Source organism: Lupinus angustifolius, unplaced genomic scaffold, assembly GCF_001865875.1.
Source record: "Lupinus angustifolius cultivar Tanjil unplaced genomic scaffold, LupAngTanjil_v1.0 Scaffold_370, whole genome shotgun sequence".
Classification (NCBI taxonomy): domain Eukaryota; kingdom Viridiplantae; phylum Streptophyta; class Magnoliopsida; order Fabales; family Fabaceae; genus Lupinus; species Lupinus angustifolius.
Window position 1 is genome coordinate 231,902 of NW_017727767.1, and position 25,977 is coordinate 257,878.

The window sequence follows — 25,977 nt, forward strand, 5'->3', positions numbered from 1 at the left end:
TACAATACTCCTTCTATAGTTGTTGAAGGTAGCTTACTAATTCTACCAACTCCAAGTATTTTTCCTTTGTTGTTGTCACCATATGTAACATAACCTTTGTCCTTTAGAGAAAGGACAAAGAACTTATCTTACAGTAAGTACATATGAGATGATGCTTATGTATCCTAGTTTTATTGTTACTACAATTTAATGCATGGATACGTTGTTTCTGGAAGTTTATTTTTGTTGAGACATTTTGTTTCTTAGAAACTTGGCTGTTAGAATAGCCAAGACCTCTTCGGTCTATAGAATGTCTCTGATCTTTAATTATTTTGTCCAGATTTTTGCTACTCTTGTTTAATTTATTAAGTTCAAGACTTAATGTTGAAACTTTCTTTTCAAGAGTAAGGCAATTTTGACATGAAGAATATGATGGTTTATTTCTAAATAATTATAACTCAGTTTTTTTTTTTAAAAATAATTTAGAGAGTTTCACATATTCATCATGTAAGTCATTAAATGCAAGTTGTAATTCAGAAGAAGGAAATATGTTAGTTTCATTTACCTCTTCATCATCAGAGTAATGAGATGTCATTAGTAAGAGATGAGTTTGCTCTTCATTTTCTAGTTTAGAGGCATAACTGGTATCATTGTCTTCCTAAGCTATGTAGGCTCTTCGTCTAGTCCTTATTTCATTTTTCCCTTTGAAGGAATTCTTTTTAAGGTTTGGACAATCCATCTTCATGTGACCATGCTTACCATATTCAAAACATGTGAAGTTTTGGTTTGAAGTGGATGTGTCATTATTCTTGGTGAATTTCTTCATTTGTCCAGTTTTAGCGCATTTGTTCCTTTTAAGGAACTTGCTGAACTTCTTTACAAAAAGACGTATGTCTTCCATCTCTTCTTTTTCCGATTCATCTTCTAATGACTCATATTTATCTGCCTTTGCTTTGAGAGAGATATTTTTCTTCTTCTTTTCTTGCTCTTTTTGTTGTTCAAGTTGGATGAGTTCCAATTTGTGTTCTTGTAATTTACCAAATAAAGTAGTCAAGGACATTTTTGATAAACTTTTATTTTCAGAAATAGCTGTTACTTTTGGTTGTCATGTTCTGGTGAGTGATCTCAGAACTTTTAAGTTCAAGTCACTATTTGATAATTTTTCCAAGTGCAATAAGATGATTTATAAGGTGAGTAAATCTCTTTTGGAGATCTAGTATTTTCTCTTCAGGCTTCATACAGAACATTTCATATTCCTGGGAGAGAGTATTGAGTCTCGACCTTTTGACTTCCTCAGTTCCTTTATGTGTGGTCTCTAGAGTATCCCACATTTTTTTAGCAGATTTGTAGTTTGATACTCTAAAGAATTCATCAATGCCAAGTGTTGAAGTGAAGATGTTCTTTGCCTTGAGATTGTATTGCACCTTCTTTTTGTATTCATCATTCCATGATAATTTTGGCTTCACTTCCCTTATACTATTAACAATAGTGAACGGTTCATAGGATCCTTCCTCAATCGCATTCCAAATATCCAAATCTTAAGATTCTATAAAGATTCTCATTCTGATTTTCCAGAAGTCATAGCATTCTCCAATAAAACTTGGAGGGTGATTGATTTCGAAACCTTCTTCCAGAAATGATCTTGAGGTCATCTTAGATACAGGATCAAATTTCAGAATAATTTACTAAAAAACCTCTGGTGCCAATTGCAAGGCTGAGATGACAACTACGAGGGGGGAATTAGTTGTCTTAAATCTATGATAGTTTTTTCTGCAATTTACAGAGTTAGTAGCAGCGGAAAAATTATGAAAAAATAATATCAAGTAAATTTAAGGAGATAAAGGAGAAGAGAGTACTCATATATCTTTATACTAGTTCACTTTCTTGTCCACCGAATGTTACATCTAGTACTCTTGCAGCACAAGATATTTCTTCACTAGATATTAATAGTAGTAATTACAAATTCTCCCTCCGAGACTTTCTTGTACCTTACTTACTCTCTAATACCTATATCACATTTTGGAAAATAACCTTTCCAGGTGCTTTTATCCTCTTTCTTATCACACCCTTGTGAAAGAAAGTATTATAGCAATTTGAATGAAGAAAACTTTAACAATGGCAATGATTGCCATTACAAGATTTGAATACTATTATCTCTTGCAATCCAGTAACTCTTTATATACTTAGTAATAATGCTCAGAAATTTTGAAAAACTTTGAAACCACACTTAAAGCAACTTCAGAAAATTTAATTTGAAAGTTAAGAACAAGTTGTACAAAAAGTGTTTCAGAAATTTAGATTGTGTATATGAGTTATTATTATGAATTCAGAGTTTCAATGCCTTTAAATAGGCTTTCTAATCAGCCATAACACCTCTATGAAAATATAGGATTCGATTAGAATGAAACCATTTCGTTTGAGATGAAAGTTGTGCAGTTTGAATCTGAAAATCTGGTGTAACAACTCTTAGTAATCAATTACAATCTCGACGTAATCGATTACCCAAACATTTTGTCCAACTTAGTAATTGATTATCACACAGTATAATCGATTACTCAAAGGATGTAATCGATTACCCAAATATTTTTTTCAACTAAGTAATTGATTACCCTACTGTGTAATCGGTTACTCAAATATAATGTACCCTTGTAATCGATTAATCAAATGGAGTAATCGATTAACCTGTTCAGTTTTTGTTGGGTAACTCATTTCTCACTCATGTAACCTATTACTTAGTTATGGTAACCTGTTACCGAGTCACAGTAACCTGATACTTAGATCTAGTAACATGTTACACAATATTTTGAAAATTGTTTTCATTTATACTTGTAGATTTCAATTTTCATTTTAAAATACTTATTGAGCATTACTACTAATTGTATTTTTAGAGTATAAGGATAGAAGTACCTATAGACTTAGACTCTAATTTCCTTGAATCTTTATCTTCATTGTCTTCATAAGTATTTTTCCTTTTCTTCTTTATGTGATGTTGGTGTCTTCTTCAAAACCGTGCCAAGGTCAGGAGCATGATCCTCTTCATAATCTGACTTATTTTCTATTAGATACACCCATGATCTCCTACAGCAATCATTAATGAATGACATAGAGTATATTGTTCCTCCTAAGGATATTTATGGTGACTCTCACATATCAGAGTGAATCAAGCCTAGAATGTGTTTTCTCTTGGCAGTTTATTTATCAAACTTCAATCTATGATGCTTGCTAATCACACAATGCTCACAAAAAGGTACGTTTACCGATTTGAGCCTGGGTAAGATATCACGCCTTGCAAGGAGTTTTAAAACTTGTTCTGATATGTGGTCTAGTATGCGATGACATATAATTGATGTTTCCTCTTGAATGGTTGCAGCAACTAATGCATCTCCCTCTTGCAATGCATCTCCTAGAAGCGTGTATAGTTTAATTGATATATTTTCTTCCTTAATCACTACAATAACACCTCTTAAAACTTTCAAGATCCTACCTTCTATATGGTTCTTACACTCGAGGTCATCTAACTTCTCAATAAACAATAGATTCATTCTCAAACCATTCACATATCGTACTCCTTGAATTGTACGAATAGTAACATCATACATTTTCAACTTCACAGTACCAAATCTGGCAATTTCTAAGGCATGATCATTTCCCATGAACACAGATCCTTCTAAAATAGGCTCATAACTACAAAACCAATCTCGTCTTGGAGTCATTGTCATGTTGCCCTCTAATCCATTATCTAAACATCAGTGAGCTGTTTTCCACTTTTAGAATTAATTGTTGCTTTGTTGTATAGGATTTCTCCATCAATTGGAGTACTTGCAACACAACCTTCAGAGGTTGTTATTTCAAGAGTCTTCCCGATACTATTCTTGTTGGGCCAAAAATATTTCTTGATATGCCCTCTCATTCCACAATTGTAGCATTTAAGATTTTTTCTTCTTAGAGATTTTAATCTACCATGATTTTGACTCCCATTGGATTCATCTTCCATTGATCTTCCACTAACCATCGTCAATGCCTATGCTTTCTTTGAACATCCCAATCTATCATCTTTGTTCTTTAGCCTTGATTCTTTTTCAAGAACTGCTCCAACAACATTATCCAATGATAGATAATTAGAGACATTATTGTTTGTAATTTTGATGATAAGTTGATCGTAAGAATCTAATAAACGTTGAGTGGAAGTTCTGTATATTCATTTTCCACTACTTTGAAATATGTTGACACAAGTTTGCTAACTGACAAATAGGTGTAAAAATACCATCTCAGACAAGTATAGAGTAAGGGGTTGCTATACCCACAAGGACTTGCTAGTTAATAGCCTTTCAACTAAAAATTATTATTTTAAGTTATGATTCAAAGATTGTTTGTTTGGTCACACAATAAATTAGAATTCTAATACAAAGATAAAAGGGGTTGGGATTGAACTTAACACTTACTATCGCTACATACCTGATTCTTAAGGCATATTCATTCAGTATTAATTATTCCATAAATTACCTCAAAATTACTCAAAGCTAATGTCTTAGTCAATTTAGAAAATTATGCAAGAAAGACATATGTCTAATGACTTTTATACATAAGAATAAGAAATATGACTTACAAAATAATGCCTCTATGTCTAGTGATGCAAGCATATAAGTTAAGTAAAAATACAATAACTCAATTGTACTAGCCACCAATATCTTGGTCTATACTAGTACATTACCAAAAGTAGATCTAAGTATAGTAACTATAATGGCAAAATTTAGTTTTATGAACCTTCAAGCACATCACTATTTCTAGTAACACATGCTATTTAGTTCGAGAGTTATAAAATCACAATATTAGTTCTATGTTTAGGTACCCAAAAAATAAAGTGCATGAAATGGCAAAAAATACAAGTTTATGTCTAGCAAATATACTACTTATTAAGTTATGCAAGTTTAGAATAATGCAAGTAAGAGACTAAGTAAATTATTCAATAATCATTCAATAAGGTGATCAAACATAAAGAAAGCATAATATAAATAAAAAAACTCAAATACAATCAAAACTTCATGAATTAATAGTGAATTAGTGTGTATACATCAAGCTCATGCTACATTCAATCCCAAAAAGGGTTTTAGCTACTCATTTCACAAGGTGTAAGTAGGATAAGGATAAAATACAACTCGTGGGGTGATAGAACCACACACAAATGAGTATAGATTATCTCCTCTAATACTTAGACCTCGATCTCATGACTAAAATGAGCTAAACTATCCTAGAAACTCATAAAAGAAGCATTATAAGTCAATATTACAAAGTGTGTATCAGATGGTTCGAGTTGGAAGTCCTTAAATTGTGATCTCGTGCTATCCTATGCGATCAACACACCTCTAACTGGATTTTTGTGACCTTTCAAGGCAATCTTCTTGCGCTGAGCGCAGCTAGGTATGTTGCGCATAGATGAAATAGTGGCTAAATGCTGATTTTCACTGCTATTTGTGCTCAACGTGGAAACATGCGCTCAGTGCAGCGAGTTTTTCTTATTCCGAAGATCTGACCGTGCACATTAAAGTTCCGACATTTAGGAACAACATATCAAATTTTCAACTCGACCCAATGGTGAACGAATGACTTATCACGATTTTACTCCAACATGTCATGGCTAAATTCTTGTTTTTGTTCAACACTTATCTTTTTGCCATAATTCCTCCAGATTAAGCCTACAAAACACTCTAGAGGTGAGGCTTGGCCATTTAAATAAGTTTTAATCATGTATTAGTATAATTTTATTTATTTGAGTTGATTTAGTAGTTAAAGTGTCGTTAAAAGAGTGTATAAAATTTGACCAATTCGATACTTAACAACTCTCCCCAACTTAGAACCTTGTTTGTCCCCAAACACGAGTCCAAGTTGAGATTTTCAAAAACATGCTTGGTTTTTCAAGTAGGACTTCCACATCAATTATCATGACATACATTCAAAAGAACATGTTGTTCACACAATTAGACAAATTCACTAAGGAATTTCAAGCTCAAATTAAAGTATGAGATCTAATTAATGTAAGTCATTCCTAGCTACATAATCCATTTGAAAATCCATGATATAAACAATTAATATGCCAATAAATCAAAAAGTGTGAACTCTCAAGTGTTTGATAGTGTATGTTTCTCATAAATATGCAATAAAAAAGCAACAAAGTTAATTTGGTATTATCTCATGATTAATCAAGAATGATATAAAATATGAATCACTAAGGTCTTTTCATGAGTTGTAATATGGTTGGACTACAAAAGATATGGTTTTTCCGGATACAAAGAGGTTTTAATAGGCTAAGAGAGCACACTCTAATGTCATGTATCACTTCTTCTTGTACTACAAGTTCCTTTTGTTTTCCCTTTTCTTTTTATTACTCCATCACTCGTCTTTTTATTTTACTCTTTCATAGAGTTTTTCCTTTTGATTCATAATATGAATGGTGGTTCAACCAATTTTTCACTTTTTCATACATTATTTTTCCTCTCCCCAACTTGATTACAATTGTAACAATAAGCTCTCTTACCCTATTAGAACTAGGACTAGATAATAACTTTCATTACTAGCTCAGGTTTGCAATTAACAAACAATTCAAGCTTAAAGGGGATAACAAAGGATAATAATGTCATTTGAGACGTGTTTAGGGCAAGTGGGTTTATCAAACAATGCCTTTATCATATGCATATTTCTCTATCAACTTAGGTTACTTTTAGAGATGCAAGAAAAATCAACAATGCAAGTTATTACAGTTTTTCAAGAATTCCATGCAAAGTGTATAGCTCAAAATTAGACAACTTCATGTTATCATTTTAAAGTTCATAAGACTATGGTGACTAAGTATGTCTTATCAAAATTAGAGTAAACATACATTTTCAATAAACATGTTATTTCTTAAGCACTTAACGCTTCATGCAATATACAAGTCAAATCATATTTAGAAGCAAACAATTCTTAGAAAATAGCCCATGCATTTTAATCAACATCAAATAGAATGAAAATAAATATTACCCAAATTTGCTAAGCTCTACAATTTGGCCAAATTCACCCCCTCTGTGAAGTTTGGATTGTCCTCAATCCAACAATGTTGCTCCAATCTGCATACTAACACACATCAAAAGCATAAAAAATACAAAAACATAAACATATGCAAAAATAGAAAAATAAAGTTGGGTTTCCTCCTAGGAACGCTCGTTTAACATCGTGATCCAACATCATATAACTCATGATACACTCCGAACCTCATCCTGCACAAACAACTCAAACAAAACTACCAACACATTAATTTGCTCGGAGAGAATAAAACAAAAAAGCAAGAAGAAAAATTAAAATAATAATTTTTGCTGCAATGCTAAGTATCTAGACGCAAGTCCCCAGCAACGACGTCATTATGCTAACCGGCACATACAAGTAAAATACAACTTCAATAATGCAAACAAGTATAGAGTGAGGAATTGTTGTATCCACAAAGAATTGCTATATATTAGCCTTTCAACTAAAAATTATTATTTTAAGTTATGATTCGAAGGGTAATTTGTTTGATGACGCAATAAATTATAACTGGAATACAAAGATAGAAGGAGTTGAGATTGAACTTCACGCTTACTATCTGCACACACCTAATTCTTTTAAGGCAAATTCATTCAGCAATGATACAATGACCTAAAAATTACTAAAAGCTAATGTCTTAGTAAATTTAGCAAATTATGCAAGAAAGACCTATGTCTAGCCACCAATGTCTTAGCCTATACTAGTACTTATCGAAAGTATATCTATGTCTAGTAACTACAATGATAAAATTTAGTTTTATGAACCTTCAAACACATCACTATGTCTAGTAACATGTGTTATTCAGTTTGAGAGTTATAAAATCACAATATTAGTTCTATGTCTAGATACCAAAAAGTGAAGTGCATGAAATGGCAAATAACACAAGTCTATGTCTAGCAAAGGTACTACTTGTTGAATTATACAAGTTCAGAATAACGCAAGTAAGAGACTAAGCAAATTATTCAATAATCATGCATTAAGGTGATCAAACTTAAAGAAAGCATATAGTAAATATAAAACTAAAATATAATCAAATCCTCATAAATTAATAGTTAATCAGTGTGTATACATTAAGCTCATGATACATTCAATCCCAAAAAGGGTTTTAGCTACTCATGTTCACAATGTATAAGTATGATAAGAATAAAACACAACTCATGGGGTGGTAGAACCACATACAAATGAGTGTAGATTAACTCCTCTAATACTTACATCTCGATCCTATGACTAAAATGAGTTAAACTATCCTAGAAACTCATAAAAGAAGTATTATAAATCATTATTACAAAGTGTGTTTCAAATGTTTCAAGTTGGAAATTCTTAAATAGTATTCTGGTGATGTCTTACGCACTCAGCGCACCTCTAGTTGCCTTTTTTTGACCTTTCAGTGCACTCACTTGCATTTGGTGCACTGTCGTGCTCTAAGCGCAGATGAAATAGTGGATGAATGTTGATTTTCACTGAAATAGTGGCAATGAGTTGTGCTCATTTCGAGGATCCGATAGATCACATTGAAGATCCATTAGTTAGGAACAACATATCAAAATTTTTAGTTAGATCAAACGGTGAACGAATTAGTTATCGCGATTTTACTTTGACATGACATGGATGAATTCTTGTTTATGTTCAGCACTTATCTTTTTTGCCACAATTCCTCCAGATTAAGCCTACAAAAGACTCTAGAGGTGAGGCTTGCCATATAAACAAGTTTTAATCATGTATTAGTATAATTTCATTCATTTGAGTTGATTAAGTAGTTAAAGTGCCATAAAAAGAATGTATAAAAAATTTGATCAATTCGACACTTAACAAAGTTGCGCAAATAGTGTTTTCAGATTTTTGATTTGATTTGTCACCAATGTCGATTCACTTATCTGAAGAGCATAGAGTCTCATCTTTAAGAATATTTTGTTGTGAAGTGTCTTGACCTCGTACAGTTTAACAAGTTCTTCTCATATCTCCTTTGTTCTCTTATTTTCTACAATGCTCGACAATGTGAATCTGCCATTTCTAGGTGCAAATTGGCAATAGCATTGTCGTCCATGTCCTTCCACTTATCATCAGTTACCCGAGTGGGTATGCCTTCAATTGCTTTTAAACAATTGCCCTTCCTTAAGATTGCCTTTCACTTCAATTTCCATAGGAGAAGTTACTCACATTGAACTTCTCTAACTCATATTTTGCTGCCCTAATTTTAACAAATATTTGTTTCCCGACTATACTTACTGTGAATGCAAGTATGAAAGAACATGATTTTGATGAAGATAGAGCTCAAAGCTAAAAGACTATGGACAATGACAAATCAACTACAATAACATGAAGACTCAAATTTAACCTTCAAGAAATGATCATCAAGACTAGAGTAATCTTTTTTATTTGTTGGTCCTAAGATGCTTTGAATGGGTATAGTCTAAGTTAAGTGAACCTAAGGATAAATCTCACATATTAGACTATGAACATATTGCATATGAGATGTTCATCATAACATGATTTAGGTGCATTTAGCATACATACATGATTTTGATGCATTAATACTTATATCATTTTCAAAATCTTGCATCTTGTATCAATCATTCATGTTAGAGATTCATGAAAAATTAAGCAAGTCTTTTCAGAAAACAGTTAATCGATTAAGGTTAAAGTTAATCGATTAAGTCTTAGAAAACGGGAAACACATTAATCAATTAAGGACGTGGTTAATCGATTAAGTCAATTTTTGTTTTAGAATCTTGGATGTTTTAAAGAAACACTAATCGATTAAGTTGTTATTTAATGATTATCCCCAATATAAAGTAGTTTGAAACTAAATGGTATTTCATCATCATTTCCCATGAGAAAAAAGTAATGGACATATGATCTTTATGCAAGATTAATACACGACTTTTCAAGAGTAATTTTCTGAAAAGAGTGATAAAAACTTTCATGCAAAAAGATAGAGTTTTGTGAATCTTTGAAAGAGTTTTTTTTCAAACATTGAGTGTTTTCAAAGATTTTCCTTTCGTGTCTCATAATCATTCATATTCATCTATGAGATTGTGAGATTCATCAAATGGAAGTTAGTTTTGAACTTTAGTGTTTGATTAGCACATCTTAGGTGCAAGGAACTTTGTACATATTTTTATGACCGATTTGTAAATTTGTCTCTTTGGGGTCTGAGACATCACCTTGGAAGAAGAGAAAAATTAAGGAGAAATCCTAGACTGCGGTCAAGGTCCAAGTAGAGTTCTCTTTGGGTATACTTGGGTAGAAGTAGGATAGATCCATTATAAGTTAGGTCCAAGAGAATTCTTAGTGGAAGAAGTGTTTGTATAAACATTTGATTTCTTCTTAGTAAAGCAAATCTCCCAAGATCAGAATGAGGGGACAAGATGTAGATTGCAGTAGATTGGCAATCGAACCAGGATAAATCGACTGTGTTATCTTCTCTCTTTCCTTACACTTCTACTTTCCTGCAATTATTGTATTTTCACAATATTTGATTATATTCATATAGATTATTCATAAGTGTATTTGCCTGATTAAAAACTTTCATTAAACTATTTAAGTGCTTATTAGATTAGATTAATCGATTCATTATTGTTGCATCAAGTACAAAAGTATTTTCAAGAAAACCAGCAAGGTTAATTGATTAAGCTTATGTTAATTGATCAACTCAAGTTTTCTATTAATTGATTAAGCAATCATTTAATCGATCAAGACCAATAGTTTTGTATATTATCTTTTGTATTCAAATTCTTTTTCATTTTTAATTGAGACACTTATTCACCCCCCCCCTCTAGGTGAAATTAGAGCCCTTGTTAACCAACACTTATTTACATAATTCCACCATGAATATTACCTTATATGTGAGTATTATTGTATGTATTACTATATACTAGAATAAATCTAATATATGCTAACAATCATTACAAAAGTATAAAACCACACCTGTGAATAGTTAACTGTGAATAATATCACAGTGGAGAAGTAATTACCAACCAATGGCTCTAATACCACTATTGGGTAACAAAGTTATGGAAACAATATCACATAATCAATGAGAGAACATAGAAACTGACACACAAAATTTAACAATGAAAACCCTCTCAAATGAAGATGAGGGAAGCAACCACGTGAAAGAATAGAAAGTTTTCACTAAGTGGAAAAATGTTACAACCTCTCTCTAAATACAAGGAGAGAACAATCACATGTTCTCTTGAAATAGGAGAATAAACCTCTCTATATGAAATATGAGAAACGCTAAGAAAATACTACAAGTATTGGTGAACGCACTCAAGGCTTAGGATACTAAGAATGGAGAATAAAGCCTTTATTCATAAAGACTCCTAGCAAGCAATGTATTACATACATTCTCCTAACGTCCACCTACATGCATGTCATTCTTTTCAACTTTACACCTTCCAATTGCCACTCATTTTTTACTTTATTTGCATCCCATTTATGACTTAAGAAGCCAAAGTGGCATTAAATTTCTTACATATCCTTTTTAATACATACTCTTTTGTGAAGAGTAATATCCTTTTGAATTCACTATTTTTTATGAATAGTCTGATTATTCACACTTTTCTTATTTCTAATTTTACTTATTATAAAAATAGAAATAAGACAATTGGATCTACATAATAACTTTTATGAAAATTATATTCATAGCACTAAATCTTACTTGAACTATTTCATTTTAATTTGTCTAATTAAAATCATGGCCCTACCATATTTAACCACTGCATATGTGAACCAAAATTTATAACAATCTCCTATTGATCACATATATAATCTTACAAATGAGTTAGACTTTATAAGCTCAAAGATCGGCCATCATAAACCCTACACATATTTGTATTTTGTCTAATAGTTATATTAATATATAGAATCAAAGTGGTTTTCTTTATATCGATCATAATTAGTCCATCAATGAAAACTAATATTAACACAACTAAATATCATAGATTAATCATGAAAATTACAACATAAAATCATGTGAATATGATATGTACATGTCGATTTTCAATTGGTCCTACTTTACTTTAGTGAGATTGTTAAATTTATTATCATTAAAAGTGTAATAAATCGAATACCAAACTTTATTTCTAATCGGAACAATGTCCAAATATAAGAGTAATATATAATTCCAAATACAGAAGTGTATGATATACAAACTTAAGTATACATTACACTCGCTATGTCCGGTTGCATACAAACTTAAGCATACATTAGACTCACTACAATTAATGCATTGGGAATCTTTCTAGAATCTCAATATTTCCTTTTGGACACTCAAAAAGACTAAATTTATTTCCCTTAGCTATTGAAGTATAACTTGGGTTACAATCTTGCATGCCAAATCTTATGAGCACTTTATCGATATATTTTCTTTGTGATAATCCTATAATACATTTAGATCGGTCTCATAATATCTAGGTCCCTAAAACAAAGAAGGCATCACCAAAATCTTTCATCTCGAAATTTCTTGGTTAAGTGCAATATGCCTTTATCATTAGTGATAGCCATTATTTCATTAACATACAATACTAGGAAAATATATTTAATCACACTGAATTTGTGATACACATTAACGAGGTCCCTATTTTCGCCCATAAATGGAATTTGTCAATTTTGCAAACCATTTTTTTGGATCTCCTTACACAATTTTTATGTTAAACCTTATAGATAATTTCTTCAATTTTTCCATTGAGAAATGTTTCCATTGGAATTCTCTTTTGTCTTAAATATCCATCTCTAACCAATGAATTTCACACCTTCTCGTAATGGGACAAGTTCCCAAATTTTATTGTTTTGTATTGACTTATACTCATCATACATTGCTTCGACCCAATTTTCTTAAATGGAATCGTGCATGGCTTCACATAAATTGATTGGATCATTTTCTATTATACCATAATTTTTATCATGTTATTGGAGAAATATTATGTAGTTATCCAGGATAGTATTCTTCGTTATATATTGGTTGTTCTCTAGGAACAACTAATTCATCTTCAACTGAAGTTTGAACAATTATGTATTAAAGGGTTCCTTACATGCTTCATCAAAAGCAGTTGTATGAATAGGTCTTGGAATTAAAACCAGTTATTTCCTCAAAGACAATCTTTCATCTTATTTCCCCTTAAACTCAACATCCTCAATGAACATGGCAATACCAATCCCAAAAATTGTCCCTAATTTGAGATCGTAAAATTCATAGCCTTTGGATTGTTAAGAATAAGTATATATTGATTGTTCGGAGATTCAATTTCCTTTCATTTGGCTTTTTAAGGCTTGCCTCAGTTGAACATCCCCATACATAAAGGTGATATAGACTAGGCTTCATGTGTGTCCAAAGTTCATAAAGTATTTTGGCAGCTTGCCTTAGTTAGCAGCTTGCCATATTTGGCATTATTTTTAGAAGGTAAATTGCAATATTTGATGCTTATATTTAAAGTGACTTTGGTAAAGTGGAATGACATATTATACTCTTTACAATATCCTTAAGAGTATGGTTTCATCTTTAAGTTATACAATTCATGTTAGGTGCCCCTACATGGTGTACTATGGGACAATCCTACATTCCTTTAGGGACTTAGCAAATGGTTTTGGATGTTGTTCGCCCGAATCATCATATTTATCATAATATTCAATGCCACACATAGATTTGACGCTCTTAATTCTTTTATTGAGTTGATTTTCAAATTTGACCTTAAATTATTTGAACACATCCAATGATTGAGCTCTTTCATGTATATGAAATATGTATGTTTGTCTATAATAATCATCTATGAATGATCATAAAGTGTTGTTGATCATTCCAAGCTGGTGTTGGAAATGGCCCACAAATGTCTTCATGTATCAAATGTAAGACATGTGTAGCTCTATTTGCTCCCAATTTCTTTTGTTTAACTAGCAAGTTACCCGTGCATTAGCACGGGGAAATACTTCTTTGCTGCAAGATTAATAACACATATTACGTATACATTTATATGGTTAAGAAACACATATCACTCGTGCATTCGTATTGTTAAGAACACACATGTGACCCGTACATTCGCATGGCTAAAAACACACATGTTATCTGTACATTCGCATTACTAAGAAAACACATGTTACTCATGCATTCGCATAGTTAAAACACACAAATTACTCATACATTTACATTATTAAGAATACACATCTTACCTGTATATTTGCATGTTCAAGCACATAAAGAAAATAAATGACAAATTTTAATTTTAATTTTCTAATGGAAATAGCAAACAGAAAGTCTGAAACACGATACCATATTATTTTTCTTAAAATAAATATTTTAAAATTTATAGAAAATGAAATGATTTTTTCAGTTTTAAATACGATTTTTTAAATGAAAAAATGGAAATCAAATCGTTATACTATATGAGTTTTTTTATTATGAATATATTTAAAAGTTATAAAAAACTTCAATTTGAAATTTGATTTTTTTAAATTATAATAGAGAAAAATTAAAATTCAAAGAATCTGAAATATTAAAATTCAGTGGGAAAAGTGTCACAAAACTTTGATGAGGTGAAAATTACAATTATTCTTAGATTAATGGTAAACATTAAGTAATATACATAGATAAATGTAAAGAAATAGTTTGGATGTGAAAATGATTTCAATCTCATCTAATGTTCAGTGTCTATTGCACTTTAACATAACAAAAACCAAACGCTAATTAGTATTAAATTATTAACATATAAAATATATAAAAAGTAAGGATAATGTAGGAAGGTACATAGTAATAACATAGAATATTTTAGAATGGGAGAAATGTGAGAAGGAAGTGACATGTGACATGAAGGGGAAAATGTGAGGAGGAAGTGACATGTGACATGTGACATGAAGGGAAAAAATGTGAGGAGGAAGTGACATGTGACATGAATGAGTTTTTTTTTTTAATTAATAACAGAGAACATTTTAGGAGGGGAAAATGTGAGAAGGGGGTGACATGTGACATGAAGGGAAAAACTCTAAAGAGAATGTGACATGAATGAATTTTTTATATTATATTGTTAATAGAATAGATAGATAGATAGATTTGTTTGCTCTTAATGCACTACATAGACATTAAAATCTTTAAAGTCAATGAAGTCAAAGATCACATATAATACAAATCATTTAACTCTATTTCTAGATATGTGACCTAGAAGCTTTTGCCACAAGACTCTTAAATTTTCCTTATCAACTTTAGTTTTAGTACCACGTGATACCACATTTAAGGTTTCATTATAGGAAGTAATAATGTTGAACAAATATAGATTTTCATATACTATACGAGTACCATTTCCAGCACCATCTGAATTAATTGATAAATTGACTTAATAATTTTCAAATGAGCAATGATAATCAAATTTGTCCAAACAAAGAAACAAAAACTAAATTTTGTCTGATTATAATAAAAAAGTATATGTTATGTCTAAATAAAGTCATTACTTAATAACAACCTATAATACCTTATTACCTCTACTTCTATCGAACTTGTCATCTCCCACGTGAATGCATATTTCAAAATTTGTTAGCCTTGTGTAACTTAGGCAACCCTCCATTAAACAATGATGTTAATAGTAACACCATAAACTAATCAACAAGTTTAAAATTAAAGACAATAATCGAAAAGGAAACCATCATACAGTGGTGTAACACGTCGTGGTTGTAGAACTCAGACCTCCTGAATAGTTCCAAATCTGGACAAATGGTGTTATTTAAAAAAATGACATTTTATTATAGAGTTCAATAAATATATATATATATATATATATTTTGTTAACGTAAATATTTATGTACAATTATTACATTATTCATCCAAAATTTTGATCTAGGCCATGATGCAATATGAAGAATTGCCTTGTGGTCAAAAGTTTTATTTAAATCTAGATATCAATACCTCTGAACAACTACCAAGCCATTGGTTTCATGAATTTGAAAACACAAGAACCCGTTGATAATATGTGGAGCGATGCTAAATGCAAAACTAATATAAACCAAATGTTTTTTGAAACTTTATTCCGTGGAAGCCTTCTCTTTAAGTACAAAGTTATAATATGAACCCCTCCAATCCGAACGTGCCATTCGAATTTCTCATGGTAGATTGAAATTGAATATCAATTTTGGATTAATAAAGGAACAAAGTCTGTGAATTAAGCAATGCTATCAATACCAGACCAGACGGTCAAACCGATTCGATTACTGATTGGACTTCAAAACAGTTATGGTTTACAGTCTTAACCGAATGAGGAGTTAGACCACTTTGAACTAGGAAAATTCCAGTCCGAACATGTTAAATCCGGTTAAACCGTAAAAACCTGGAAAGTAAATTGAACGACTCACATAATTGTTTTTTATAAAAGCGGAATACTACTTTAATATTTTATTTTATTACGATCCAAAAAAAATGGAAATATGTTATTTTAATATAATTATAGATAATTATTAATTATATAAAATTTTGCATTTATATATAATTATATTATGGATAATTATTAATTATACACAAAATTATTCAGTTTGATCAATTAAATCAAATACTAAACATATTGTAGTTTGATGTAGTACTTGGTTTCACAACATTGGAATTAAAAGATTTTTTTTGTAAAAGTGAAAGCTGGCTAGTTAGTGGAAACATTTGTGGTAATTGTACTTTGTCTCTAACTCAATAAAAAGTCACCTACTTAGAGAAATAAGGTCACACAAGATTAATCGCACATATTGGTAATCGCTAATTATTAGGAAATTAAATTATGATTAACTCAAACCTAAAATTGACCATAATACCAGTTAATTTAAAATGAGTCCAAAAAAATTAAACTCGTAAATATATTCATCATATTAATAACAAAGCAAAAGTACAAGATATTTTCCTCCTATCCGAATTGCTCTCAAATCGTGATTTTCCAAGAAGTTCAAATTACATTGTCTATATAGAAAATCTGTTGCAAAAGAAAACATTTAAATATTTTTTTATTGGATGTAATAACATTCCACATCCAAACATGTGACATAATCTACTTTTTCCAAACCACACTATACTACACATTTATCAACTTATGCAGTAAAAGTTTCAGTCAGATACATGAAAAAATGTCATTGTTACATCATTATCATCAAATGAAAATCAACATTCTCAAAAACATTATGGAATTAATCCCACGAGATTAAAATATATCATCAATGTAATCCAATAACATAATCCCTAATTTAATTTAGGCTGTTATACATAGCATAAGTCTTTATTGGGAAATTAATACCATAATGTTTAATATTTGTATTAATTTTAAAGGGCTTAAATAAGATTTCAATCCCAGCAAACTTTTTTAATCCCTATAAAAAATTGACATGCCCTGTTCCTTAGAGAGGTCAAATCCTTAAATTATCAATTTTTTTTAATTTTGATCCAACTTTAAGGACATCTCTTAGAGTTGGATAAGTTCTATGATAAAATATCAGATAAACTAGCATAGTACAAACTTAATAAACAATAGCACCTACCCTTTGGTCTCCCATCAAATCTGTTTACATCCTCTCCTTTAGGCCACACCACTAAATCTAGTCAGAAAATTTCAGGTTGTCTACAGAATGGTTATATTACTTATATACACTTCAAACATGAGAATGAATTAGCCATGGGACAATAATCTAATCCCAAGCACTGCTCACACCTTGAGCATGCCCTCCACCATAATTGCCAGGAACACCATATCCGCCTGTTGTTCCACCATAGTAATCTCCTCCTTTATTAAAGGAACCCTCCTTCCGAAAATCACGGCCACCGAAACGGGCTCCCCCTGAGCGCCTGTTTCTGTTGCCGCCACCATAAGATGCCCTTGCTGCATAACGTGTGAGCCAGGCAGGTACTTCTTGATTTGCCTCTTGCATCAGATCAGACAATGGTTTAGCCATGGATAAATTACTTTCATTGAAGAAGGCTGTTGCTAATCCCATTTTCCCAGCTCGCCCTGTTCTTCCTATCCGATGCACATAATCATCGATGTCATTGGGAAGGTCAAAGTTTACCACATGTGCTACCCGTGGAATGTCAAGGCCACGTGCAGCAACATCTGTGGCCACTAAAATTGGTGTGTTTCCACTCTTGAATGACCTCAATGCTAGTTCTCTTTCCTGCATACAGAGCCGTTAAGTTGTACACATTAATTTTCAGGAGTACACAGACCTAAAGAAACGTATCGAAGGACAACTTTTAGTTCAGAAGTTCTAACGCAATATCTTGGAAAGCTTTTTCTGAACAGTTGGAAAAAATAATATACAACAACTAAACCATATTCCACCAAGTGGGGTTGACTACATGGATTAAACAAAATCATAATGTGTTTTCTAACATTATCACTTGGTTTGTCCATGTCAATAAGATTCGACTTAGTTTTATAAAGGTTGTTCATTGTCTAACACAATTCTAATCTTCTATCCGGGCTTGGGACACAATATTTATAGATTTGCAACATACGCTTTATAGCAATTCATAAGATGGGAGGGGCAGTTGCGCTAGATGACCAAAAGGTCCAAGTTCGATTCTTGGGAGTCACTTGTTGGGAGGGGCAGTCACGTAAGCGAAAAGGGATTATTTTTTACCTATAGGATGAGGAACCCTTGGTAGTACCCAAAAAAATTCATAAGATGGATTTGAATTTTCAACTAGCAACTGCCAAGTAGACAAATTCAAGGCTTACACAAAGATTCCAAGTATACTAATATCAGGGTTACCAGCAATAAATATTAACTATTGAAAAACATCCTACCAGAAAAAGGCCAGAATGTTCAAAGCGTAGATTCTATTGTTTCTAATTGAAAGGTCTCATTATATGTACTAGTAGAGTGACCTGCTATGCAGTTATGCCAAAACTATTATTTAACTAAATCCTGGCATCCCTATATTTTCCCTTTTTATGTTCAAAAATTGAATAAAAAATTTACTTTGAAATTGCATTATGTTAAACGAAAGTTAGTAAGTTCCTTCAAAGTAGTTGAGGAAAAGAGCTCGGCCTTCATGGTTAATTTGAAACATCTCATTTCAACTATAGTAAAAGCTACAGACTGGGTTTATTGGAAGGGTAAAGAGTAGACATCAGATGTTGATCCTCTTTATATAGTAGTAGGGAAGTAGAGATTTATAGGGGGACAAAAATTGAGCTGCTAAAATTTTAAATCCATTTAGTGTCTGTTTGCAATTGTTTTTAGAGGGTAATGGAAGAAAGGGAAAGGCTTGTGAATCATAAAATACACTAATGAGAAGGCTCACAAGTCACCCCCTTCACTTCCCGTCCCTCGAAAAACTAACTCGCAAAGTGAGCCTTAGAGTTTCATGGACAATTAGAACCTCAAAGTTCAAATACAAGTCAAACTCAGATTAGCTAAATTTATTTGGACTAAACCAATTCAAGCCTCTGACCACCACAAGAGACAGCAAAGAAACAAAAAAAATATATGTGATTTTCATGGAACCATGTCACTGCCATGTTTTACATTTAAATATAAAGTTCAATTAGCTATATGCACTCACTTGTTGTGTTCTGTCACCATGAATGCTAGTTGCAGGAAATCCATTAACACACAAGCAGTGTTCCAATGCATCAGCTCCTTTCTTTGTTTCCACAAAAACTAATGTCAGACTTTGCTGCAAAATCCACCAAAAAATTCTTAACAGGGAGTTGAAAATAAAATCGACAAATCAAGGTTATCATCTTCTAAACAGATTACTTTTCCATGAATTACATTTTCCCTCTGAGCATGGAGAAGGTCCATGAGGTGGCTTCTCTTGTCTGACTCAAGCACATATTCTACTCTTTGAACAATTAGATCAGTACTTGAACCGACCCTTCCAACGGCGAGAAACACGTAGTTTGAAAGAAAATCCGATGCAAGTCCCTGCATTAAAGCAAAAATTGTGAAGGGGGTTCATGTCTTATAACAAAACCTACTTTTTTCTAGACGTGTCATAATCATTATTGCATTGTATAGATAAAAAACATTTAGCTCCCCATGGCAGCATGACTTACGAGTATTTTTATTTTTTTAGTTTTCTATCCCACTTAGAAATCATTGTCCTCATAACTAAGTGTCAATAACTCATTTGAAAGTCAAACACAGCCAAACTACACTATTTTAGCGACAATTACAAGTCACATCTATCAAATTGTCAACACTTCCCCAATCAAAACTACATCCCCGTCATTCCATTTTGAATAACTATTGACGCAATAACCACCACACTGCATAAGATCGAACGACGTAATAACGTTCTATCATAAATCATGTTCATTAATAAAGCATTGATATCTAAATCTTTCCTAATTGTTTTTCCTATGGTTTTTCTTGATCACCCTTTGCCTCTACAATTAGACTAATCTCCATTTGATATACCTTTTTACTAAGGCTTTTAACGGTCTCTTCCACACGTGTCCAGACCACCTAAGGCAGGACTCTGCCATTTTTCTACAATAGGATTTACCTCAACATTCTCCATAATACATCATTCCTTATCTTATCTTGTCCAGTGTCTTCAATCACTCAACATTCTCATCATTGCTACATTAAATTTATTCTCTTGTTGAGATTTTACCATCGAACATTCAGTCTCATATAACATTGCGAGTCTTATAGTTGTGTGGTATAATTTTCCCTTAAGCTTGAGTGATACATTTCTAATAGATATTGCACCTGATGCACTCTATCATCTAATCCACCCTGGTTGAATCCTATCGCTTACATCTCCCTCAATTCCACTGTCATGTTGTATGATTGACCTCATATACTTAAATCTAGTAACTTATGGTGGTATGGTATGATCTTCAATCTTTACCTCTATTGCATGGTTTGTCTGCCTCTTGATAAATTTACATTATAGTTGCTATGTTTTACTTCGACTTATATGAAAGTCATGTGCTTTAAACCGTGTTCCTACATTTTTAACTTCTCCAACTAATACAATATCATCCGCAAAAGGCATACATTGCAGCACCCATTATTGATATGCTCAGTGATAAAGCTTAACCCCACCATACATATCACTGATTACTTATGGACTCATTTGAACTTTTTTTTTATCTAGAGTTTCCGTGATACCTCTCTACTCTCTAGCACATTATCATACGCCTTCTCCAAATCAATGAAAACCATGTGTAAGGTATTTATCCATCAATCGTCGTAGCAATTATATATCCTTTGGGGTTGACCTCCCTGACATAAAACCAAATTGGTTTTCAATAACGTGAGTCTTGTTTTAACCTTTTCTCAACTTTCCTCTATCACAACACTCATGAGCATACCATCCATTTGATTGCACAATTTTGTATATCTTCCTTGTCCTTATAAATAGGGCTTGGAGTGTTTCTCCTCCACTCGTCTGACATCTTCCTAGACCTCATAATCTCATTGAACAACTGAGTCAATTAATGTCATGTTCTCCTAGAACCTTCTAGACCTCAATAGGTATATCATCTAATCCAACCACTTTGTTATTCTCCACCCTTTTCAAAGCTTCCGTTTCCTCCAACTACCGAATTTTCCCAAATAACCATATGATAAGGGCAAACCCAAGCCTGAGGTTAAGCGTGTGTATAAAAGGGGAAAAATGAAAGTTTGGTCGTTAAATAACAAACTTTCCTCACCCTTGGGTAGTTAAGTTGGTTGGGCAGACTATAATTAGAAAGTAATGACTTAGGGAGTAGTTAGTTAGTTGTGAAACCAATTCCTGATTGTGGAATCAGTGGGGAAAGGATCATGGGATCCTCATTGTATCTTTCTTACTTGTAATTCACTCTTCTTCTTCAATATTACTCATTTCTATAGAACCCTACCAAGAATCACTTTGATTCAGGTTCAAGGGCATTTCTTTTCAATCTATAATTATGTCTTAGAGGATACTAGTGTTTATCACCATATCATATTAGCTCTATCAAAATTATTTTGGTCAACGAGAAACAAACCAACTATTTTCGTTATTTGCATCTCCATGCCAACTCAACTGCTAGAGACATTAACTCTTTAACCTTCCCAAATCATGCGCCAGTTGCAATGATAATATTTTTAAAATAGCTTGGTTATAGAAACATATCGGCCTACACAACAGAGAGAGTACGCATTGCATTGACATTTCACCACAAAGAAATTTTGGATTTGGAATTTTCTCCAACAACTACACGAGGCTCCCACCTAGTGGGTCTATAGATGGTAGATGTACACAAGCGAAAAGATTGTCTCCAAGATTTTAACTCATAACCTCCAGGTCAAATGACAAGCAATCTTATGTTCACAAGTCCAAAAGTTAGTTTAATAATTAAAAAAAAGCTTAATATGAGTTAGTTCAAAAGTTGAAATAAACTTTTCCTTACATGTCCATGCAATGCAAGACTTTCCAAAATGATATCAATATTATAATTGTGTGCAAGAGACAAAGTAATAAACAAAATTTGTTCCCAATCAAAATCATGTCTCTCTTCTTTTTCCACATTCATGCCTGTCATTATTCAAGTTTAAGGCAGTTGCTCAACCACCTGAGTTAAGGCAGTTGCAACTTCCATAAGTCCAAAAGCAGAGTGAAAACAAGACTTCCTCTACCCATTCCAATTTATAGAAATAGCCAGTAGGTTAAAAAAGTATGGTTTACATTGGACGGAAAAGTTAGCTTCTTAAAAAACACAGAAAAAAGGTTTTCAGCTTGAGAAAAACTGAAAATTTGAACACATTCCCCAAACTAATTTCCTTTGTAGAAAAAACTTTTGAGCTATTGGGAGGGGGGAAAACTCATGCACATTTGAGATTTGAGAACCTGAGTAGGAGAACAAGATACCTGTATCTCTTTGGGGAATGTGGCACTGAACAGCAAAGTCTGTCTCATGCCAGGAGGAGGCATGTCCATCTGTTCAACTATCTTTCTTATTTGAGGCTCAAAACCCATATCAAGCATCCGATCTGCCTCATCAAGTGCCAAATATCTTATCATCTGCAATGAGACCCTAGCCCTCTCGAGCAAATCCACCAATCGTCCAGGAGTTGCCACTAGAATATCAACTCCCCTCTCAAGCTCCCGCAACTGAACAATGTAACACAATGTTATTACCTAATTAGAAAAGTGCATATCCAAACTACACAGCAAAAGGGTACAAAAGCCAAAAGTGGCCTATGTGCATAATTAGGGAATGCAGTTACAAATATATCCTTACAACCAACCAGCAACAGCAGATGTGGTCTCACTATGCAAACAAACTATTACCTCTGGTCCTTTTTATAAGACACTTTTGGGTAGTTTTATGTGGATTAAGGTGGAAACATCATTAAATTAATGAATAATTAAACCACATTTACTAAAACTAGCCTTTACTAATGAAACTAAATCATTTTCTCTTTCACTTACCAAAAAAATCATTTTCTCTTTCACTTACCAAAAAAATCATTTTCTCTTTCCACTCAAATTGTTTAACTAAATATGGGTTAGTAACAATTTCATTTATTGTACATAAAATTTTGAAAAGCTTTCTATACATAGGACCAAAACAAAAACCCGAAAAGCGTCTTATAAAAAGGACTGGAGGTAGTACAGTTCAATAGCAGCATAGCAATACTATCAATCTGCTGGAATTAAATGAAGTTACTTAGACTGGATTATCAGTTATTAGTTCAATCAATGTGATGATTAGGAAGTTGGAAACCATCATCCATCAGTTAATCCGTTCACTAGAGCATATAACTAGAAGGGGGAGAAGACAGTATAGTGAGTCTATTTCTGATTTCCAAGTTCAGAATCTCATGAACTCTTTGCAGTTTAGTTCAACAAAATCTCATCCATTCTGGAAATTGAAAATGGTATGAAGTTCATTTAATAAGCTTTTTGCTCCTTATGAAAACTCAAAAGAAAAATATGACTAATTTCTACACACATAAAAACATTGCATGCATCACCATAAACTCCAATTTGAAGGAGGTGATGGTACTAAAACAATCAAAACATATTAGATAGTTGCAAGCAACAAAGGTCAAAAAACAAAATCGGTTTCTTCAACATCGGCGGGGTTACCTGTTGGTTGATTGGTGCTCCTCCATAAGCAACTACCACCTTGACACCAGTTTGATAAGAAAACTTTTTGGCCTCATCATGTATCTGTAAGATGAGGAAAACAAAAACCAGAATAAAAATTTTGCAGTCTTTCAGAATCATGATAGTCAGATACACATCATGAAGACAGTGGAAAGTCGAAACTAAAATCGGAAATGCACCTGGCAAGAAAGCTCCCGAGTAGGGGCAAGGATAAGAGCCATAGGGAAAGCAGTCCGCGCTACACGTGGTCTTTGAACATACTGCTCTCTCATTATTCCGCTTATAATAGGAAAGCAAAAGGCAGCTGTCTTTCCAGACCCTGTCTGTGCACAGGCCACCAAATCTCTCCCCGCGAGAGAAATCGGTATGGCATACCTCTGAACTGGAGTTGGTTTGACATACTTGCACCTCTGTAAGTTTTGGTTCAATGCCTCACCCAAATCTATGTCTGCGAATGTATTTACGGGTGGAGGCACATTATCCCCACTAGTCTCCACAGGGATATCATCATAAGCATCAAAGTTAATGCCAGTGTTCTCTTGCTCATCAAGAGCTTGATCCACAGGTTCATCTTTCTCGAAAGGGTTCACCTCACGCCTCCCACGGTCCCTCGCTATCCCTCTACCATTCCAGCCACCACCACTACCACCACCAATCTGAACATTAGAACCATATCCCTGGCGCCCGAAATCAGGCTTCGACGATATACCCCCATGAGAACCAGCAGCCTGACCGCCATAACCCACATGATCACTAGCTGCCACTGAAGACGAGTATGATGCTGCCGCAGCTGAGGGCTCCGAAGACAATGTCTGGTTGCGAAGATGCGGAGGAACATATGCCGATCGGGTAGGGCGCACTGAAGCATTGCCTGAGTTGTCAACAGAATCCGCCCATGAAGTTGTCATTGTTGCAGAAATTCTGACTTTGCTGATAATAACAAACAAATGCTGAAACAAAATTATGCGTCCCAATCCACAATCCTCTTATGGCGTGATAAGCTAAACACAAAAAAGTTCAAAAAAAACCAAATATGAAGGAAACAATAAATATATAAAATTTCATAGTAGAGTTCTAGAATAAACCAAATCATGATCCACTATGTGCTAAGCAAGATCGTACCAGAGAAAATTCAAATTTTGAACTTGAAATCCAAAAAATTCCAGCAAAGTAAAACAATAAATTGTCAAATACCATAAAAAGATAACAAATCATAATAATAATAATTATATGAAAAATGAAAGGAAAAATATTGCAATGGAATTTAGAATCTGCAAAGTAACAACGAAGGAATGAGATTAACGAAAAGATAAAGGAAGAGAAATAAACCTATATGAATGAGAGTTGAGAGAGAAAAAGGTGAAAAGATAGAGATTTATGGAAGAAAACGGTAAATTATAATGAAATGGAGAATTTAACGGAGTTTTGAAAGTTGAATCAAATGAGTTTCAGTGGTTAAATGTGTTTTACTTGTTACCAAACACAAATTTGATTGATTAAAAATATCTAAAATGAATCTACCGGCGAAAAACGAGGTAGCGTGTGAATGTTGCCTTTTTTTCTTTCTCTTTCCAAAATAGCATTTTCTTTCTTTCTTTTCTACTTTTCCTCCCTTTTTCTTACATCCGTTGATATGTCGATGATACCCCTCTAAAAAAACATTATAAGGGAAAAAATGTATGTATTTATATTATAAGAGTTTTATATAATATTAGTTTATTATTTCTTATTATTTTTAATTATTATTGATTCTTCAAAAATAATACAAATTAATGTTAGATAATAAATATATTAACTGTATATAAATTTATATACTGACCTTATATAGATATTATAGTCTTCTTAAAAAAACTACTTTAATTGGAAATTCAATCAATTTGAAAAACTACTTTAAT

The 25,977-nt window shown here is 32.6% G+C and overlaps 1 protein-coding gene across 5 annotated transcripts; it reads right to left on the bottom strand.

The window, feature by feature from the left end:
• Nucleotides 1-267: 267 nt before the first annotated feature.
• LOC109341115 (DEAD-box ATP-dependent RNA helicase 37-like) lies at nucleotides 268-25,698 on the bottom strand. Of its 5 annotated transcripts, none has more exons than XM_019578941.1 (8): nucleotides 25,412-25,572; nucleotides 24,262-25,083; nucleotides 24,062-24,145; nucleotides 22,838-23,080; nucleotides 19,747-19,914; nucleotides 19,550-19,663; nucleotides 17,624-18,153; nucleotides 268-293 (listed from the first exon to the last, which is right to left on the bottom strand). In XM_019578941.1, the coding sequence occupies exons 2-7, from the start codon at nucleotides 24,988-24,990 to the stop codon at nucleotides 17,671-17,673; spliced, it is 1,821 nt and encodes a 606-aa protein (XP_019434486.1). In that variant the 5' UTR covers nucleotides 24,991-25,083; nucleotides 25,412-25,572; the 3' UTR covers nucleotides 268-293; nucleotides 17,624-17,670. The 5 variants fall into 5 exon arrangements, 4 of the variants coding, with proteins under 4 accessions (XP_019434486.1, XP_019434485.1, XP_019434483.1 ...); XR_002106896.1 differs by lacking the exon at nucleotides 268-293 and adding an exon at nucleotides 17,421-17,543 and having other exon boundaries at nucleotides 17,576-18,153; XM_019578940.1 differs by lacking the exons at nucleotides 268-293; nucleotides 25,412-25,572 and adding an exon at nucleotides 25,604-25,698 and having other exon boundaries at nucleotides 17,403-18,153.
• Nucleotides 25,699-25,977: the final 279 nt, after the last annotated feature.

What these genes read in the sequence shown, in the direction of transcription:
- LOC109341115 (XM_019578941.1), bottom strand. Translation starts at nt 24,990, where the DNA reads ATGACAACTTCATGGGCGGATTCTGTTGACAACTCAGGCAATGCTTCA. An exon ending in CTCGGGAGCTTTCTTGCCAG is followed by an intron (nt 24,146 to 24,261) that starts GTGCATTTCCGA and finishes CTCATCTTACAG; the next exon opens with ATACATGATGAGGCCAAAAA. An exon ending in AAAATGTAATTCATGGAAAA is followed by an intron (nt 19,664 to 19,746) that starts GTAATCTGTTTA and finishes TGGATTTTGCAG; the next exon opens with CAAAGTCTGACATTAGTTTT.